Source organism: Mchenga conophoros, linkage group LG6 (assembly GCF_057382185.1).
Source record: "Mchenga conophoros isolate Kocher_MC1m ecotype Shallow Benthic linkage group LG6, M_conophoros_male_GT1.1, whole genome shotgun sequence".
In the NCBI taxonomy this organism is placed as follows: Eukaryota; Metazoa; Chordata; class Actinopteri; order Cichliformes; family Cichlidae; genus Mchenga; species Mchenga conophoros.
The window spans coordinates 31,587,287-31,607,919 of record NC_140531.1 but is presented as its reverse complement, the minus strand read 5'-3'; the positions used below and the strand labels follow the sequence as shown (position 1 = coordinate 31,607,919).

Sequence of the window (20,633 nt, the reverse complement as noted above, 5' to 3'; positions counted from 1 at the left end):
TTCAGTAAGTGCACTGAACTTTGCATTGACAGTCTCACTCTGTGGAACAATGATGATAGCACCTCACGTAACGCATTGCCTTCAGGTTTGGAGAATGGTATCTGCAACTGCAAAATGCTGTATGTTTGGTTACAGAACCATGCAAAATGTAAAATTACATTCACTTTTTTAGATTGGATATTTTACTTTTGAGTGTCTAGGATGCCAACCTCTGCCACACCTCGAGGTGGTGACAAAGGACACATTTTACATAGAACAGCAGTTACCAAATTTCAAACTGCATTTACGTCTCATTGTCTGAGCTAATGTTCATGTTTGACCAGCTTTGAAAGCTGAGGCAAACCATTAGTGAGAGTGATTGTCCTGGGAATCACTAGCTCTTTCTGGGCATTGCTTAACTAAGACTGTACTTTTAGAGATCATTTCTATAGTTTTTGACTTGAGAAATGTGTTTCTAGAGTGTATGGTCTCGCTAACCACGATGATTAGTTGAGATGTTCCCTTTTGAGCATGAAAATGACAGACAACTGTGACTTTGTCATGTGTTTTGTTATTGATGACTGTTCATTGTTTATTTTTGGAGCTTTGACAAAGGGAATATGATCTGAGTGGTTCTAAGCAATGCTGGTGTCATAGCACTAAAAGCACAGGTACAATCAAGTTTCTTCCTGTGTAAGTAGAATTCTGTGGTTGTATTAACTAAAAAAAACATCAAATGGTTATTTTAGGGACTTTAAACAAATTTTCTTTTTTTAGTGAGTGACAGAGATGAGTCTGTTGAAGAAGAATTTCTTAAACTTGGACTAAATGTTGTCAGTCTACCAGCTCTTCAAGCAAACTTTTTTTGAGAATGCAATTTATTAAAAACAAGGCTTAAACAGAAACAGGCTGTTTACAGCTGATCAAGAGTTTAGGACCACAACTCCAAAAAAACAAACAACCTGTAACCCCATTTTCTCTCTAAACTAGCAGAATTCAAATAAACCTTGACTTCAGGCGCATAATTCTTGTTTTTTCTTCTTTTTTTTTTGTTGGATGTGTTTTCTGTCATTAATCAATGTTCATTACTTCTTTTCAGAGCTTTGACAAAGGGAATATGATCTGAGGGGTTATAGGAAATGCTTTAAATATGTTTCACCAAGCTGAGGTTATAGCACTAAAAACACAGGTACAATCATCCCATGCAAGGTAGCCCACGTGGAAATAGAATTCAGTAGTCACCATCACAGTCACCACTTGTAACGCATGTAAAATGTGGACTCTGTCATCAGAGCCAGGTGATAGAAACCTACAGATGTTTGCTGGTTTGGTGCTTAACTCTAATCACTAAAATAAAGCACATTTTAAAAGCAGGTTCAGAGGCTTTTCCGTTCGAAAGAATTAATGTAATTTTACTCTTGGCATGGCTGCGTAACCACTCTGATTGTCAATAACAGACAACACATGAAATAAAACTGTCTATCAGCTTCATGCTCCTCCAGTCTATGTAAAAAACACTGTACAAACATGTAAGAGAGAATGACAGCACTAAATAAAAGAAAAAAAAAACAGGTAAGAGGGATGGTAAATAAAGGTTACAAAGCAATGACTTAATGAAAAAGACTATTTGTTTCAGGTTGAAAAGATTCAAAAGGTTCATGTCTCTGAGTCATTAAGAAGTAAGACTGTGTAAAAGCACCTGGATAACATTTAAGGATGTATAACTTTTTTTTCTTTCTAATTTACTAACCTGACACTCCAACAGTCCTCAGTCCTCTTTTAAGATTTCAGTGCAACAACTAAGATGACTTTTTAATAAGGTAACAGTGTCTGTAACAGAAACTTTAAACACAAGCATCCAAGAAAACAACTAAATCACACTTTACTACTTTTTAACACTCTTATAACCACTCTGATCATGTTCCCTTCCTCAGTGCTCAGCAAAGAGCAATCATCAATGATAGAGTATGAAATGAATCATTATTCTCCACCAGCTTCATGCTCAGAAGGAAACATCGTGACTCATCATCATGGTTAGCGAGACAGTACACTTTTGAAACACATTTCCCAAGTCAGAAACTATAGAAATGATCCCTGAAAGTATAGTCTTAGTGTGCTCACATGTGTAAACTGCATGTGGTTTTCAGTAAAGTCTTCATCAGTCAGGGTTCTTCTCTGCTATTCTATAAACCTTGTGCAGTTGCCATGTCTCGTCCAATCATCTGTGTTTATGCAAAGAACATAAATACAGAGGATGTAAAGAGACAGAGGAGCAAAGAGTGTGCGCATTAGAGGAGCTGCGTAAATCTGCTGTTTGATGAAACCAGAGCAACACACTAGACACAGAGGAGAGAAAATACCAATGTTGGTCAATCCTCTTGCTCCATAACACTGAGACATGCCTCTGAGAACTACCTCTAGTGTGTAGGATGGAAAGGGATGGGACTCGATATTTATGTTTTAGCAGCGTGTTAAGCAGATGTTTTGAAACGCTGCTACAAAGTGTAGTTCGAAACACCCGTGTTGCATGACCATAAGTAATATAGGTTTTGGTGCGCTTTGCCCCAGTTTCAACTGCTGGCTTAGTTTCTGCTTAAAAGTTTGACTAGCAGAGTGGAGAACAAAACAGATAACAACATAAATTCCTTGAAATGTTAAAAGTCATCAACTCCAGCAGCAGAAGCAAAGGACAGTTTGCTGATGCAGCTGTGGAGGTCAAAAAATAGCCCACGGCTGCATCTGTTCCAAGGACACATGATCCTTTAGATTGGAAGGAATGATAAGTCATATATCCTCATATTTATAGGTTAGCCTACCTATGTATACTTGCAGCGTTTCCAAGGCTAAAGAGGTAAACTGCCCAAAAAGACACTAACTGAACCCCGAAATATGTTAAACATGACAAATGTAGACATTTGATTTTCTCTTGTTCATCTTCATTTTCCATCAGCATAATTAGCAACATTTGATCACACTTGATGCCACCGTAGTTGAAAAATCTTTTACAAAGCTTACTGGGGCCTACTCAGCCCACATACAAAGTAGCAGGCATTTAAATCTACTGAAGATATGAAAAACATGTTGATCATTAATAATTTGGTATAAGTATCACCGGTTTTGAACTGTGCAAGGCGATTTCACAGAAGTGCCACTGAGAAGTGACACTAAGGAAAGGCTCAGATTGCCATTAACACAGAGTAATACTACTGTAGCAGTGTATAAACCAATCATTCAGTTTCATTTAAACAGTTTTAGTAACCACTCTGATCATATTCCCTTCCTCATTACTCCACAAGGAAGTAAAGACCAGTCATCAATGATAGAGAACATATGAACTGAACCATTATTCTCTATCCACTTCACGCTCAGAAAGGAATATCACGACTCTTCATCGTGGTTAGCGAGACCAAACACTTTAGAAACACATTTCTCAAGTTAGAAACTATAGAAATGATCCCTGAAAGTATAGTCTTAGTGTGCTAACATCAGAAAACTGCATCTGCTTTTCTGTGAAGTCTTCATCACTCAGGGTTCCTCTCTGACTTTCAATAAGCTCCGCCTGTTACCACGATTTGGCCAATCATCTGTATTTATGCAAATAATACTGTGTAGCACATCCAATCACATACAAGAGAGAACGGCCAGACTAACAGATCAACTTTATAAAAGTTTTTAGGGAACATGACGTGTAAATAAAAGTAAACAAAAGTGTGATGGTTGCGCCATTCAGTTGAAGCTAAAAAGATTCAAAAGGCCCGCCTCTCACTCACTGACAAATTAGACCGATTGTGTAAGTGTCCCTCAAACATGAAGTACAAAAAATATAAGGTGGTTTAGCAATCTGAGTACATAAATAGACTGTGCTAACTTGCAGGTTCCTTCACATACAGACAGATTATTAGACAACAGAGAGACACAGCTGACCCGACTACTGATATTTTTAACTTATAAAGTTGGCTCATGATTTATGAAGTGAGTGCATCATGAATATGTTTATTATGAATTCTTTAACTGTAGTATAGTAAGCGTAACTAAACATAAAAAGTATAACTACACATCTTTTACACATACATGTTCTGAAATTGTTTTTGTAGACCTGGAATTTAAATGTGCTTTTTTTTGTTCTATGTACAATAAACAAACACATGACTGGACAAAAAGGTTTGATTCAGACCTGTTCTCACTTCATGTTTGAGATTTTTTTTTAACTTCCAATAAAAAAACAATTTCACATGTTTCCGTGGGCCGAATCTATCACTTGAATATCTCAGTAAGGCCTGCAGGTAATCAGTGTGCTAAAGTAGAACTGGGTATTCTTTTTTTATCAGTACGGATTCAGCTAGTCCGGTCTGGCTCGATGCTGAAGGCCTTGGATTCGTCCTCCTCCTTGTGTAATTTGTTCTTAATTTGTTTTTGGGGGAAGGTTTTTGTTTGTTTGTTTTTTCTGTTGTCTATATAAATTTGGTTTTGTTGCCGGAATATATTTTCCTTCCTACACAAAATGCAGCAGTATCGAAACATCTGTAAGAAAGATTATTGGGATCTACTCAGTCTACATACAAAGTAGGTGAGAATAAAATCCATAAAACTCTCAAAAATGACATGACAATCATGTGTTGATAATAATTATTGATACTTGGGTATGATAAGAAGCCCTGTTTTATATTTTAAAAGTACTGGCTGTACGGTTATTTCACAAAATGGTGTTAACAAAAAGAATGAAGACAACACTTTTATGTAGTACCTGTTCCTGCCACAGGAAACCATCTCTGCTGAAAACATAGCTTTATATGATTTCTTTTGTACCCATTGTAACCACTCTGATCATATTCCCTTCCTCATTACTCCACAAGGAAGTAAAGACCGGTCATCAATGATAGAGAACGTATGAACTGAATCATTATTTTCTATCCGCTTCACGCTCAGAAGGGAATATCACGACTCATCATCGTGGTTAGCGAGACCATACACTTTAGAAACACATTCCTCAAGTTAGAAACTATAGAAATGATCCCTGAAAGTATAGTCTTAGTGTATTTACATGTGGAAACTGCATGTGCTTTTCTGTAAAGTCTTCCGCACTCAGGGTTCCTCTTTGACATTCAATACGCTCCGCCTGTTACCATGTTTTGGCCAATCAACTGTGTTTATGCAAATAATACTATGTAGCACATCCAATCACTGGATACCTCTAACAATACTGACAGCAAATGTACAGGAGAGAACGGCCAGACTAACAGATCAATTTTATAAAAGTTATTAGGGAACCTGACGTGTAAATAAAGGTTACAAAAGTGACTTTGTGATTGTGGCGACATTCTGTTGAAGCAGAAAAGATTCAAAAGGCCAGTCTCTTACTGACAAATAAGATAGGTTGTGTAAATGTCCCTCAAGCACGAGGGACTTTTTTAATGCACAATTTAAGTACACATGACTTAACAAAAGAGTTAATTTGAGACTTGTTGTAGAGATGAGGTAAACTGTTCCACTGAAACTCAAGCTGCTATTTGAACATTCATCACTGCTATAGATAAAGGTTATCAAAATTAGGTACTTTAATACCATGTATAATTTTTGCACACTATTCGTAACCACTCTGATCATATTCCCTTCCTCATTACTCCACAAGGAAGTAAAGACCGGTCATCAATGACAGAGAACGTATGAACTGAATCATTATTCTCTGTCCGCTTCACGCTCAGAAGGGAATATCACGACTCTTCATCGTGGTTAGCGAGACCAAACACTTTAGAAACACATTTCTCAAGTTAGAAACTATAGAAATGATCCCTGAAAGTATAGTCTTACCGAAATTCTGGGTCGAAGCAAGAAGTGATTCTCGGGAACGCCATTCTCACTCACGGTTTATGTCAACTGTTAAACATGACCTAAACGATCAGTCCGCGAGGAGTTAGTAGACTATAACTTTTACAGAGCTACGATTATGCAAGTAGATCTAAAAGTGTGGCTAAAGCTGTTTATTTAAGTTTTAAAATCCAGTTTCCAGTCCCACAATGCTTTGCGAAAGCAATTGCATACATCACTATACGAATTTATTTATTTTCACTCAAAAATCTGTAACAACCGTTATTTTTATTGTTTCCCTTAAATATAAAGTTGTGAATAACATAAAAATTGAAAGACACAATGCGTTGATCATGGAAATAGCAGTAACCTTAAGTTTAAATAAATGTTGTGTGGTGCATCGCTTATTATACTCCTGACATGAATCTGGAAAAGAGGAAGCGTTCCGCTTAGAAACCACTATTACAATTTGTTTAATTAAAAAAAAGTTTAAACTTGTAACAATTGGTTAAAATATTAACGATACATAAATCACAAAAAAGAGACACGTCTATTGTTTTTTCTTTTGTAATATAAGGCGTCGAATCTGTACGTGTAGCACCGCAGCTACCCTTGTTACGACACACGAGGGCAGCATTTCATTGGCTAACAGAGTTTAATCGTCACGCGATATTCAATGTTTAGAAGACTGCCAAAATTTATATTTCGGTTAATTTTTGCTTAAAATAATAAAAATAAAAAGAACTCCGTTACATTAGTACACAACATCCTAGAAAAACTCACTAGGCGTCGAATGACTTCAACACGGACGCCTAACTTTAACTGAAAAAGCTAGGTGAAATAGTTTCACCTTCAACTAAAAGCAACACACTAAGGGCGAAAACTAAAATAAAAGTGCGCCACAAAAGGCTCAGTCGACAGTATTTTTAACTACATTTTAAACAGGCTGTAGCTAATTATCGGCTAACATAAATGTTTTCACCCAGAGACACCACGCCTCCATCTCAATTTTCTTTCTATAAAAATATTTTTAATCATCTTTGAAACAAACTACTCACCAGCATGTTGTCCAACAGCACATTCGCTTTGTCTTAAAGAAACAGTCTCAATTTTTAAAAGCTTTAAAATAAAGCCAGATAGCCAGGAGACTCCCCAGTTATTAACGTTTTGTATTGTTGCGCATGCTCAGGGACAGAGAAGAAATTCGCGTGTTTTCTTAAAATAGTTTATTCGTGCATGAAATTAATCAAACAAACGCACTCGTTACATTTAAATGATCGTTTTAAATATCAGAACAATTTATAATACATTAAGACAATTCAACTTGATGTTCCAATTATCAGACATATGTCATGCTAAGACAACGTGTAGTCATCAATGCATAAGTTTTGTATTTGAAATTAAAAGCTCAAAAACTCGTGAATTGCTTTGGAAAAGGGGGGTGGATCAAAGGCACCTATGTGTGCATCTACTTATGAATACTAGGAAACCAGGAAACACGAAAGAGGCAAAAACATTCACCCCGAAAAAATATTGAAATACATTTTTCATACCAAGACCTGCTGTAGTATTAAGATAATAAAGCATTCCTAACTGCAACAGTAGTGTGAGTCATACTGTTCGTGCAACAAAAAGTAAGGGGTTAGATGGAACTACTGCTTAACATAATATAAATGAGTTGAGGACATTACAGATCCACAACATATTCAATTAATTATATAGTTTCAGCAACATGCAGGTTTCATATTGTATAACTGTTATCAGTTTTATATGGATGTTACTTTAATCCCCTAGAACTCATTTAAAGATTCTTGTGCTCCTATAGATTGCAGTGCTGTAGCGGAACTAACAAAGCAAGTTTTTAATAAATGCAATAATTAAAGTAAAGAAAGCAACTTTTGGGCCTATAGATTTCAGGGTGTTAACCAAAAGTTCTCCTCCTTATTATAAAAAACAAAATGACAAAGTTCCCACCATTGTGGAGGTATCGCGTTAGAACAGACATTAAATTTCTATCGTAACAAATCAACATTTAACTACATGTAAATCATACCCAGGATAACTGACATCAGATCAATGGATGGATGGATGACTGGAAACAGGGCAACAAAAAAAAAAGACAAAAAGAATGACACTTATTATCATCACAGAGAGAATCAGTCGGCTTTGTGCGGTCATGCTTGCAGTAATCACATATGTACAGTCTGAAGGTCGACAGGAGAACTGCTCCACAAATACTGGCTCCTCCTGATTAATTAACGTCGAAGCTCCATCAGATTTCGTCCACTCTCTATGGCTCCTTGTACCTCCTCCACAACAGGTGCACCTGTCTCCGGGCCTCAGAGCGAACACATCTGGAGAAGGAGGTGTGCTGTCTGCCCTTCACCTGGTAACCACAGAGCAATCGGACGCAGTTCACTTCAACAACTCACTACCTTTAAACTTTATTCAAAATGTACAGTCAACTAAAATATGGCAACTACTGGGACACAGTGGCAGTTTTTAAAGTATCACAGTGGAGTAAAATGCCCTCAGATATTACTGAAGATATTCAGCAACCTACTGCTCCTACTCTTACACATACAGGTTCACAAAATATTGTACAGTATACTCTATGAATTATATGAAAACCCATTCTGTAGATACATTGTAATAAGGCTAAACAGTTCAGGTGAATCAGACACGCAAAAGAAGTCATAATCCAGACTGAATTCAAGTCAAGAAACTACCTGCAACTCTAGAAATAACAACGAACAAACTCCTTGAACTGTAGCTGTTAGTGATACTTATCTGCTTGCCAGCTCCTTCTTCAGACAGGACCTGAAGGAGGTAGCACGCTCCACAGCTTTATAGCCCTGAGATGTGTGTAGACAGCCAGAGTGAGGCAGGAAGACAGGAAAACAATCGCAAAAGTGGTGGGCACATGGAAGGTGAGAAAAACAAAAGTATAAGTGTGGTAAATTCATGACAATAGGGAAAAAAGCATGGGTTAGAAAGGAGATGAAGAGAGAGGTACATCAGCAAAGTAAGGACAAAAGAGAACACTGTTAAAAAGCCAAGACAGTGAGGCCAAGACAGCATCAAAAGGGACATACGGGACCATATAAAGTGCAACATCCAGGCCTACAGTGGTGCCAAGTTTATTATCACATGACAACCTCTGTAGAAAAAAAGGATCTGAGCAGTGTTATTGCATCAAAATCCACCACTGGGGGGCAGTATGGCCTTTTCTGACAGCATCACCAAATTGCTTATAGGTGATTTCCAACCCACAAGCCTTCAAATTATCTTCCATTTAAGCTTTTTTTGTTACATTCCTGATGCTTACTAAAAGTTTTTCATCAATATTTTTAACCCTGTTATCATGTGTGTATGTTAAATGCATTTTTCTTTTGTTTTGGGTAACTGTTGATTTACCTTAACTACTTGACTGCAACTGAAGAGCACAAACAGTCATGAGTAAAGGATGGCTTAGTTGTACCAGCAGAACTTCTTCTACAAAAAAGGTTTAAGAAACAGCTGAATAACAATAATAATTGTAGTTTTGGATTTCCTGTTTTTTTGTTACTCTGTGACACTAAATCCTGGTACAGGTAAAGCTAGTTTGCATTTAAGGTAGAGACTGATTTGTTATTCTATAATGAAACAGGCAACAAGAAGCTCCCATGTTTTAAATTTCAGCTCTTCTTTTTTGAATCTAAAATGCTCAAGAAATAACACATCCTATAGCTTTAAATCCCTGTAATTTGTTTATGTGGCTAACTTTGAAATTGTAACTTCACCTCGACCAAGTTTTTGGGTAATGCTGGATGTCAGAGTTTATACTTGAGAACCCAGATGCTTGGACTACACCGTTCTTCTGGTCCTCTGGGTGCCACCAAAACAGCTTTGACCCACTAAAGCAAGGCGTGCACACAACCTGGTATCATGGCATAGCGTGTAATAGACACGCCGGTCCACAGTGTCCATTTCACACTTTGCCTCTCCAAAGCGTGAAATGGGCACGCATGCAGAAGCTGCAGTAAGCTGCAGTACCAGTAGAGGGAGATATTTCATTTCAGGCCAACATGAAAATAATCAAAGTAAAGCATTTAAAGAGACATTACTAATGCATTCATGAGCAAATTAGCCACTTAGCTTAATAATTTCTGGCATAGTGGGAGCTTAGAATGTACTTTATACCTTTCTTGGTCACTGTGGACTTTATGGCTTTACATATATTTTCTTCCCTTGTTGCAACTTGCGTCTCCATTTCATGCTTTAGAGAGGTAAAGTGTGAACTGGACACAGCAGACCAGTGTGTCTATTACACGCTTTGCTGTCATAGGCTGTGAAGGCGCCTCGTGGTATCTGGAAGTTCAGCAGCAGATCTTTTAGGTTCTGTAGGTTGTTTGTGTTAATGGAGTATGTGCCCATGTGCCCATGTGCCCATGTGCGGTTCAGTTGGGCTCAGGCATGCTACACATGTACAGTTCATCTGTAGTTTACATCTGGCCATAGAACTCCCAAACTATAGCTGCCTTTGGGTGCTCAGTACTCAGGCAGAGTATAAGGCAACTGGTCAAGTGGGAGTACACCCTAAATCTTAATGAGAAACCTGTCTCTTTGTAAGTGCTCTGGAACCCACTTGACCTCAGACCTTTCTGCGAAGGGAGGTATATTTCTCAAAAGTGGTTCCTTTTTCGTGTCCTGGTGACTGGCTGTGCTTCAAACTTTTTCTAAACAAAGATTTTTCAGTTGGAGCTGAGTGCACTTTTTCTCAAAAAGAAGGAAGTTCTTTACCCTGGCTCCCCTGTGCAGCCGGTCCTTCATGATACCAATGAACTCTTTGTAGGACAGCTGGTCATCGTGATCGACATCGAAGATCTTGAAGATGGTGTTTACAAGGTGACGTGTCAGCTTGAGCCCTGTGGCCACATACACCGCTCTGGCAAACTCATCTATCAGGGGAGAAAGTAAAAATGACTTTGATCATTTGTCTAAGTGCAGCTGAGTGAAAAACCTGAAGGAGAAAACACAGCATCAGTGAGTGTAAGCAGAGACCTTCAGTGCCCGCATTTCAAGCTCAATACAGTTTTAATACCTTGTCCAATGGAGCGTGCAGCAAAGTTATACATCTGCATGGCAATGGCAAAGTCTTCAAGGTTGTTGAGAAACTGGAAGAAGGATCTGAACTCATCAAAGGTGATTCCCTGAAACACAAGTAGAAACAGTTAACAAAACAACTGCAGGGAGAGGTACTGGACAGAAAGAAGCTTGGAAATGACAAATATCGTTTGAGCGAGACTGTGAAGGTGCATTTAAGTGGCGTGCATACAGCATTCCTCAAAGTGCATCTAGTCATCTGTCTGAAAAATTAAAAAGCTAAATGATTATTCAAGCGATTCCATGACATGGCCTCATGAAGGACGTAAGAAGTCATTCATGGGGTTAACCATCGTATGTGTGTATGATGTGGAAAATTTTTCGTTTTCCTCAGTGGCTTTGGCTTAATTCTCAAATTGCAGTTAAAGTTCGTATGAGAAATCTTTTACAGCATTTTGTTATTCAGAAAGAGCTGCTCTCTATACAGTGGCATTTTCAAATGTTTCAATACAATTTGGCAAATCACTAAGCAGAACACTTATTGATTCTTTTTGGAATAAAAAACTCTGTTTATTTTTTACTGTATAAAATGTTGTGTTGACTCATCACATGCAGAATAGTCCAGCTAATTGTCCACGTTTAGGTCAGTAGTGTAAGTAATAAGAGTAAGTGTAAGCAGTGTTGGGAAGGTTACTTTTAAAATGTATTCCACTACAGAATACAGAATACATGCCCCAAAACGTATTTTGTAACGTATTCCGTTACGTTACTCAATGAGAGTAACGTATTCTGAATACTTTGGATTACCTATTACATTATCATGCTTTTTTACAACTACATGAATGTACTATTGCTGTGTGATTTATTACTTTTACTGAAGGTTATTCGCCATACCAATACCAATCAGATGTTTAAATCTTAATATAAAATGAGTAACAGCAGGTTGACGTTAGGTAAGGCTACACTTTTTGCAGCGATCTCGTATAGAAAACTATTCAGCACGTATATAAAACAGGTCCGCGGCTCTGAACCGTAGTAAAGCGACCTCTGGCTAATACGTCAGGTTCGTGTCGGGCTCGTGGCCGAAAACTAGCTTTACTTGGTTGTTTGCTGTGCATTGAAAGGCTGCTCCAACTGAACTTATTGTTTTGGAGAAAAACACGAAAAAAGTGTATAGTCGAGTCTTAATAGCTTACTTACAACTGGGCTCATCAGGCACTCTTTTTGGCTGCAGTTGTTATTATTATATATACATGCTTCCAGCTCCCGTTTCTGCTCGGTGACAACTCGTACTTTTCTTTTTACTCGCTCCTCGCGCTCACAGACACACAAGGGTATGGCAGTTCATTCTCCCTGCAGCACGGACTACACTGCCCATGAGGCTACATTCTTTAGGGCTATGCCTGTAACACTCTGCCTATTGCCTTCATATGAAATCATTTTTGTGAATCATTTTTTTAAATATTCACATCATTATGCGGGCTGCAAGTAGAGGTGACATGGGCCGCGAGATTGAGACGCAGGCATTAGAGCCTCTTAATGCGCCTTTTGTTTGGGGCGTGGAAACCAAAAATAGAGAGGGCATAGCCGAACATATGAAACAGGAAAATACCACCGTGTAATCCTTTTATTTCAGCAAAGTAACTGTATTCTAAATACCACCTTTTTAAACGGTAACTGTAACGGAATACATTTACTCATATTTTGTATTTTAAATACGTAACATGTATTCCGTTACTCCCCAACACTGAGTGTAAGAGATCTTATGTGTTTTTTCTGTCTCTGCCCATTAAAATGGAACTACCATAAAAATGAGAGACTCTTCAATTCTCTAATTGTGAGAAAACAGACAAACAAATTCAGCAGAGGTTCAGATGATTCCTTCTACTACAAAAGATTTTCAGTTTTATTCTGTTCATTGTATAGTGCTGTGTTGTCAGTCAGTTTTTCCTTACGTGCTATGCAAATGTATAGGTCTTTTGCTTTACAAATTAGAATGTAAAACACTGCACCCCTGAAATCAGCATGTGAATAGAGTCACTAGGACATGCTGTAGTTGTCACTAATCCTTGGAAAAAATATTAGCCTTGTATTGTTGGCACTCAGTGTCAGAGACACATGAATTGTGCAGGTTAACTATAGTGTTTTCCTGCATGCATGAGCTGTTTAAGGAAATGCATTTTTTCAGCTTCTGTGACCTTCAGATATGTTTGGAGAAATATACCAAAGCAGTTGAAAAAAACAGTAAAACACATTGCAGTGTTTCATCTCCGTAAAGTAGCATAAAGTGAAAACCAATTGGAATGTACAGTCTAATTGTTGGGATGGCATGTGTTCATACATTGAGCATTCACCCAGCACTAACAAAGGATATAAAGGATATTGTGTATTTCATATCATGAATAACCAAAGTCCATCTGAGCAAATGGTTGTGAGGTGCACCTCATGCTCTTTGCTGTGAACTTGCTGTAACCCTATAACAGATGCATAATTCAGAAGATAAAATATTATTAATCAAATAACTAAATGTTTTTTTTTTAAATTACATGATGAAATGTAGATTAAAATAAATACAAATAATTAAAATACAACAGCTTGCTGTGTATCTTAACCTTGACATTGCTTATATGAAGAAAAAAAGAGAAGGTGGCAAATTAACTTAATAGCAGGATAGACTGACAGATTGTAACTGCAGGTTGTGAATTATACGAGGCAGAGACCAACCTCCTGCTTCTTCCACAGCATGAAAAGGAAAGAAGGCAGGGACAGAAATAGAGACGGGTTGCATAAGGACTACATGCCAAAGTCTAGCTAGATAGCACAGCTTGATAGATAGATAGATAGATAGATAGATAGATAGATAGATAGATAGATAGATAGATAGATAGATAGATAGATAGATAGATAGATAGATAGATAGATAGATAGATAGATAGATAGATAGATAGATAGATAGATAGATAGATAGATAGATAGATGCAACTGAAAGTGTAGTGAAATGTGTGTTTTTGTGTGTGACATGTAGTGAAGCAATTGAGCGCTCAAGTGTGGAAAGCCACAACAGCCTCAGGCAGAGACAACAGTTTGAAATTACAGGTACTCTAGATGTCTAGAAGGTAGAAGCTCCCATACAGGAAGGAAGAATTTCATTATTATTTCATTACTGATCAATGAATTGTCCAGTAAATAACTGTGCGCACATGTATACTGTACCTTTTCATCAGGTATACACTGGCGGACATTTTCCAGATAGGCACTAATGTTTTCCACGTTTGTGAATCGCAGCAGGATTTTGGCAAAGTCTTCTTCACTGATAGTCGTCATACCTTTAGAGTAAGTCAGGAACTCAATTTCCAACACCTCTGTCTGGAGGTTATCCATAAATCTGAAAACAGAAAGAAAGGACAGTAAAAAAGACAAAAAGAGAATTGTTCTATAAATCATCCATTCTGCCATGTGGTTAATACTGTTAGCGTTAGCACTCTTTCGGTTCTAGTACCTGTAGAAGTCATCAAAGGTAAGCTCTGCCTTCCCCTTCTTCCCAAAGAAATGGACCAGTAGTGTGGTGTCAATTGTGATGCTATCATCTGCTCGCTATCAAAGAGAGAGAGAGAGAGTGATACGAGAGACGATCAGTGACTAAATGACAAACCTCAAGCGTCATGGGTGGAGAAGGACGAGTCCATCATTAGACCAACATGGCCACCGCTGTGCCAGATTAGCAGGAAGCAGGGTTCTATTGCACGTGTGCAAAACGTGCACTGGATGAGCATTACAAATTACATTACAAATTACATCACAAATTTCAGTCACAGTCATCAGCTCAGACAAACAGTCAACAGCCATCATGAAATCAAACTTACCAGTCTAGGAAGCATAATATGATGTGAAAAACAGTCAGAAGAGCCAAATAAAAATTTACAAGCAAACTGAAGTAAAGCAGGTAAGTAAAGAAGGGAAGTCAGATTATATCTATTAAAGAAATCATTCTCTATGCAGTCTAGACTGGTGAGTAGTCATGCTGTAGCAGCGTGAAACACAGACTGATACAATGTTAAGGAGTACTCAAGTATCAGCCCAAATAAAGAGAAGGCGGTAAGATCATAAGTCATGCCTACATTCACAGAGCCAGTGTGAAGGTAACGGTGGAGGTGAACAAGAATGCAGGAGGAAGGAAGACAACACTTTAAACAGGTGGAGTTCATTAAGGACAGAGAAACAGACGAGGTAAGCAGAAGACATGAAAGGAAAAGAAGACTTGTGGAAGAGCAACTAAGTGCAACACAGACAAATACATGACAAAGACACATCCCATGCATTTCTTCGCAAATGCCACATTGACACACCTAAACAGAACCTCAAGTCACCAAAAGCAACACTAAACAAAAACCACATAAGCACAAGTGCAGAGATTTTGTGAGCCGATTCCACCTTTTTCCGTCATCAGATGTGTTTGGTTGCATATCCTTCTAGTCTCCCTTGAGTGTGTGTTGACTCTGTGACCCAGGTCATTTAAAATCCATTCAATGAGCTTTGGGTTGTTTCGACTGTTTGCTCTAGCTTTAATCTGCTGGTTAACACCTTGTTTAAAGCAAGGTGACACAATTAGGATTTTAAGCCTTTGCAGAAACTTAATCTAAGTATTTAGTTCACTATTTTCTGTTCATACACAGTAACATACTTGTATCTTTCAGAAAAAGGTGACTTTTGAGCAGTTTCAGAAATGAATCAGGCGGCATCAGGACAAAAAAGAGAGGAATTCAAATACACATCTTCTCTCTATTGACCTGTCATGCCCCACCCAGCCAACCTTCATTTCCAATCTTTCACCATGCTGAGGAATACGCAGACATAAGATTAAATAAAATCTCATGTCCTTCTAAGAAGGAGCATTTATGGCATTTCAGTCATCATCATAAATATCATCATCACCACGATGCCATTCGTGGTTCTACCTCAAGAGTAAAATCCTAAAATCCAGTGTGGGACAAGAAGAAAATGTGAAACAAGATCACACGTTTATTTAAGGGACAAAATATCAAGATTTGTTTTGTGATTTGTTTGGTGTCACACAGTGAATATTCATTCAGTCAGTCAGAAATGTCTGTAAGTGAGCTGCAGTCTTTCTGATAGAGAGGAAACCATCCCCACGGATAAGAATGAAAAAAAGTGATCTTACAAAAAACAACTGATGTGACAAAAGTCATTAGAATTTTGCTGGGCATTTACCGGGCTACATTTTAGGCTTTTATTAAATTGTTGTTATGTATGAATTAATAAAAACAACTAAAAACTCTACTGGTTAAAGTAAATCGTGTTTCAATTACAGATTCTTTTGGTCATCAATGCACAATATTAACAATAAGCTGCAGGAAGATGCAGATGTTCAAGGCAGTAAAATTCTTAAATGTATGGTAGATTAAACTGGAACCACACTGGTAACTCACACAATAAAAATGTCTTGTGAGAAACAAGCATTAAAAGTAAACACTGTAGTAAGACCACTCTTAGCTTTTGGTCTGTTGCTGATTCACTTAAGAGTCTGGTCTTTCAGTCTTTGATTAGGGACAAAGGAAGATTTCCTTTGTGTAAACACAAGACAAACTGAAACAATTACAGACTTATCATTGCTGTGTCTAAGTTTTCTGTGTCTCATTTACTAGACGTTCTTTTCATTAAGTCTCTGATTACGGACAAACAGGACAAAATTTGTTTTGCTCTTTTATCTCTGAACTGACGCATTACTGTCTTTATGACACATGAGCTGTTCATACATCTAGACAGTATCCAGGTGGTGTGTCTCTGCCTCTCTTCCCTCCCACGTGGAGTTCCCTTAATTCTGTTTTGTTGTTTTGAACTCAAAACAAGGAAATCATTTCGCATTATCTTTATTCAAAACTATTGTGACTGAGGAGTTTATGTATCTGGTGGGTGTCTATTCACCGCTGCAGTGAGTTATCAGCTGTTGCACAAAGACTTGTACTAAATGTATTTCAGGAGTCTTCAAGATATATTTTGAAAAAGGATGGATCCACAGCTACAGGAAGTAAAGCCTGCAAATGAGTGGAATACACTATGGTTGGAGTGATATTTACTGAAGTGTACAAACTAGCAAGGGAAATTACTTAGATTACTTAGATTGATTGTACACTGTGGGTGTAGGATATAACACCAGTTATCTGAGCTTTGTTAAAAATAGAACATGTGGTTAAAAATTAATTACTAAAGCTACATTAAGAGATTTTTGACCACTACTTTGGTCACTACCAATTCCTCCATTAACTTTAATTAAGATTTTTCACAAAAGAAGCTCCCGATGCTGCTAAAAAATGAGCTAGACCAAAGTAATAATAAAGTTGCAGTCAGATATTTTGAAATTGAAAGTAGTAGCACTGAAACAATTTGATCTAAAGTTTTGATTATTTATGTTTAGTCCATGGTAACCTATTTTTCACTGGATGCTGTCTTATAATGTTGTTTGATGCTAGATCATCAATAATGTGTACCCTCACCATGACCACAGACTATAAAGAAGTTTATTTTAGCCAATACATCTTATATGTTCAAGTCTCTTTAAGTGTAATCTCTTCTACCAGCCAGCACGGGGCGACTTCTTTGGTTGCTAAAAAATCAAAAAGTGTAGACATCTATGGGTAAATGGCCCTCGATTCCCCTCAATGGATTATTTGCTAGCTTCGATTCTTACTGAACACAATAAGATGCTCATCTTCTAAAGTACGGCTGCAAATAGTGTCCATAAGGATGATAAAGCAAGTTGTGCCTTTGGTATCTTTCTCCATTTGGTATCTTTTGGTGTCACAGTCAAATTGTAACACCTGTAATGTCTGTTTTTCAAAAAGATTAGATGACAACGATCAAAGTGTTCAGCTTTAAAAACACAAGTTGGCTAATAAATTAGCAATGGCGCAGAGGCTACAGCCACCTTTTAATTAGTCCATAATCACAATGAGCCTACCTCCCTTACAAATTTTAGAGCTATTTTTTCTTACATGTCTAACCAAAAGAATTTTGTCATTGTGATGTGCAATAACTTTGTCATAGCAAAGGCTTTCAAGCATCCAGATCAGTCTACCAACTTGTCGACGTAATGCCAAACGGATCATAACAAGCTTATCATTCCTGGAAGTGTGGCGGTACTAGTGTGAGCTCATCATCCCCGTGACAACGTAATCGTTACCACGCCCACAAGGCACGAGCCAACACCTGGTGCATGCATGTGTCTATTTGTCCATCTGTGTGTTTATCTGTGAGCTTGTGCAGTCTTTGATCACGAAGCTGAGGGTAAAAACAGTAATTACTGATGTAAACGCTAAACGCTGTTCCTCACCCTCCCCATCTGTGAGTAATACTCCGGAGGAAGAGCTCATTGTGGGTCTTTAGTCAAGTCAGTCAGACTGTCAGTCAGTCACACCTTCCAGGGGGAAAAACAGCCAACCCCCCCTTTCCGTTTCATGGCTTGTTCAATTTTCTTGCAATGACTTTTATCTCCCACATTTTCTTTCTTTCTTCTTCTTCACATCTCTTATCATACCTTTAATCTTATCCCACCCCCTGCTCTGATTACGCTGATTTCCTTTCACCTCACACTACCCGTCAGTACCTCCTTCACCTGACAAACAGAGAGGTGATTTGCTCGGTCCTACACTCCCTCCTTTTCTACCTGTCAGTCAGTCCCTCCTTCTCCAGACAAAAGGAAAGAGGTATAATGGTGACTAATCTGTTGAGTAAACACATCTTTCTCTAAATACAACCTGGTTCTTTCTTTTCACCCAAATGTACTTCCCGAACTTCTTTTCTTCTCACTCATTTTGTTCCTGAACATTTGTTCTGCCTGCTGACCTGTGTCATCTTCCTTTGGCCTTTTTCACCCATTTGTTTACTCTGATTTTATCTCCTTCGCGTGCTCCTCACCCTCATGTTTTCCACTTATCTGATATCGCGTCCTTAAAGATATGTTATATTTCTTTGAATTACATCTTTTGCCTGGCTGTCATCTTGTTTGTCACTGTTTCACATTTTTTTCTTACTTAATTTAATCCTAAATCATTTCTAATCCCTTTTATGTTTAATATATCCCTCCATTAAAAAAAATCCTTACTCTTTTCCCCCCATGTCTGATTTTCCTGCTCTGTCCGTCTGACATCCCGGCAGATGAAAGGCTGCACGGTGTAAATACAAGGTCAACCCCATTATGTTTCACTGTCATTACCTCAACCTCAGCTTCCGCTGCCAACACAGCAGACAACCTGTCATTAGTGAGCTAGTCTGTTAGCACTATTTTAGCTGTTACTAATGATTACCAGTCTTCAGAAAGTACTATCAGGAAGACACTTTAAGCTGCAATTGTAGAAATAACTGGAAACACTAACTTTGATTTATTGAGACAGCTCATTTGTTAAACCACCAGTCATGAAATATGTTAAGAAGTATCAGTTTGATGAACAGATATTCTGGGATCCAAAGAGCATAAAAGCTTCTGAGGTAATGTCTCAGCAATTATTCTATCATCACCTTTTCCTAGCTTGGTATAGTGCATTAAAACAATAAGGATGAGGTTGGATGCCTGCTAGTTCCGATTAGTTCAGCTCACCATCTGGTTTTAATTTTGATCCCAGGGATTTTGCAGGTTGTTTTTTTTTTCCAAATGTTAACCTTTTGTGTAAATCATAGTGTAAGATGTTGTCCTGTAACTCCTCATGAATTCTACTGCGTGAATTTAAGTTTGTAGTGATAAAGAGACAAAGATTTTGTATGTGCTCTGCAGTCAACCGTCTTATCCTTGTTAAACACTTGTGGCGCAACGTGGGAATGATCTGACACCAAAGCTACGCCACTAGTCACAACACGGCACAGATAACAAGGCACAGATACACATATGAAGCAGAATGAAGACAGAAAGAAGGTGAAAAAAAGACAAGTTATTAAAAAAAGGACATTAAAATCTTTGTCATTTAATGGATCAGTACCGATCAACAACAAAGGCTAAAGTCTTTCAAAATATTCATAATCCAAAAGTAAATAAATATCTTCACAGACAGAGTGAAATGACTTAGGATGGAGCAAAACAGGAAACATTTGGAGGATGCTCACATTATTTCATTCAAATCCACAGTGTGTCGAGTAGAAAAAGATATTTTCTCACAAATTAAAGGTAAACATTGGAGCTTGAATGCCGATTTTAAATGTTTCTTTTAGAACTCATCCAAACAAACATGATTTCACACTGAAAAAAAAACCAGTGATGATTTCTACACTAGTCTAAAATTAAATTATTACTATTTTTAGAAAGAAAAACAAAGAAGAATGCTGTGGGACAAAGGAAGGAACGCTGGGAAGAATGATGAGATATTTCTGTTCTAACATCTAGGAAACAAAGAAAGAAAGCAAGGAAACGTATCATCACTATCAAGCCAAACCAGAATAAAAGTTAGAACGACCAAAGCTTTTGCAATAATCCCAAAATGACTATATTAGAGTGAAGATTCAAAGTAACTTTTTTGGTGCATTTGCACTTCAACCATTAACACATGACTTCTCTGAAGATTGGAGAATAACTGGGGTGTGTGTTTCAAGTAAAGCTTTTATTCTCAGGGAAAAGTATTATATAGTATATAGGATTTCGAGTTTGATTCTGGCCAGCTTGATGGAACATATTTCTTGTGAACGTGTGGGGGTATTTGGATCCTCTATGTGAACTATCTGGTGCTGAAGAATGAGGAAAAAAGTGAAGGATAATGAATGCA

General features: G+C 37.8%; 2 protein-coding genes, 4 non-coding genes and 1 pseudogene across 17 annotated transcripts in view; 1 reads left to right on the top strand and 6 right to left on the bottom strand.

The window, feature by feature from the left end:
* vps37a (VPS37A subunit of ESCRT-I) overlaps positions 1–6,966 on the bottom strand; it is a 38,832-nt gene extending 31,866 nt beyond the window's left edge. Inside the window, exon 1 of the mRNA XM_085277413.1 lies at positions 6,843–6,966. The gene's annotated coding sequence lies outside the window, so the exon portion shown is untranslated. The remainder of the gene's footprint in view (positions 1–6,842) is intronic.
* LOC146572940 (small nucleolar RNA U3) lies at positions 401–613 on the top strand. The gene has a single exon (XR_014892969.1). It is a non-coding gene; the product is annotated as a small nucleolar RNA U3 (small nucleolar RNA).
* On the bottom strand, positions 1,886–2,089 carry LOC146572939 (small nucleolar RNA U3; annotated as a pseudogene).
* Positions 3,237–3,452, bottom strand: LOC146572938 (small nucleolar RNA U3). The gene has a single exon (XR_014892964.1). It is a non-coding gene; the product is annotated as a small nucleolar RNA U3 (small nucleolar RNA).
* On the bottom strand, positions 4,794–5,009 carry LOC146572937 (small nucleolar RNA U3). The gene has a single exon (XR_014892963.1). It is a non-coding gene; the product is annotated as a small nucleolar RNA U3 (small nucleolar RNA).
* LOC146572936 (small nucleolar RNA U3) lies at positions 5,570–5,785 on the bottom strand. Its single transcript, XR_014892962.1, has one exon. It is a non-coding gene; the product is annotated as a small nucleolar RNA U3 (small nucleolar RNA).
* Positions 6,967–6,995: 29 nt separating the features above from the next.
* Positions 6,996–20,633, bottom strand: part of micu3a (mitochondrial calcium uptake 3a) — a 47,993-nt gene continuing 34,355 nt past the window's right edge. For 4 of the 12 annotated variants that reach the window (XM_085277401.1, XM_085277409.1, XM_085277407.1 and 1 more), the window contains 5 exons: positions 14,369–14,463; positions 14,083–14,254; positions 10,868–10,976; positions 10,567–10,724; positions 6,996–8,170 (listed from right to left, as the gene is read on the bottom strand). In XM_085277401.1, coding sequence (XP_085133527.1) covers positions 8,075–8,170; positions 10,567–10,724; positions 10,868–10,976; positions 14,083–14,254; positions 14,369–14,463 — 630 coding nt within the window. In that variant the 3' untranslated portion in view covers positions 6,996–8,074. Of the gene's footprint in view, positions 8,174–8,570; positions 8,640–10,566; positions 10,725–10,867; positions 10,977–14,082; positions 14,255–14,368; positions 14,464–15,824; positions 15,840–20,633 lie in introns of those variants that run through there. The other 8 variants (XM_085277405.1, XM_085277410.1, XM_085277408.1 and 5 more) reach the window with 5 other exon arrangements.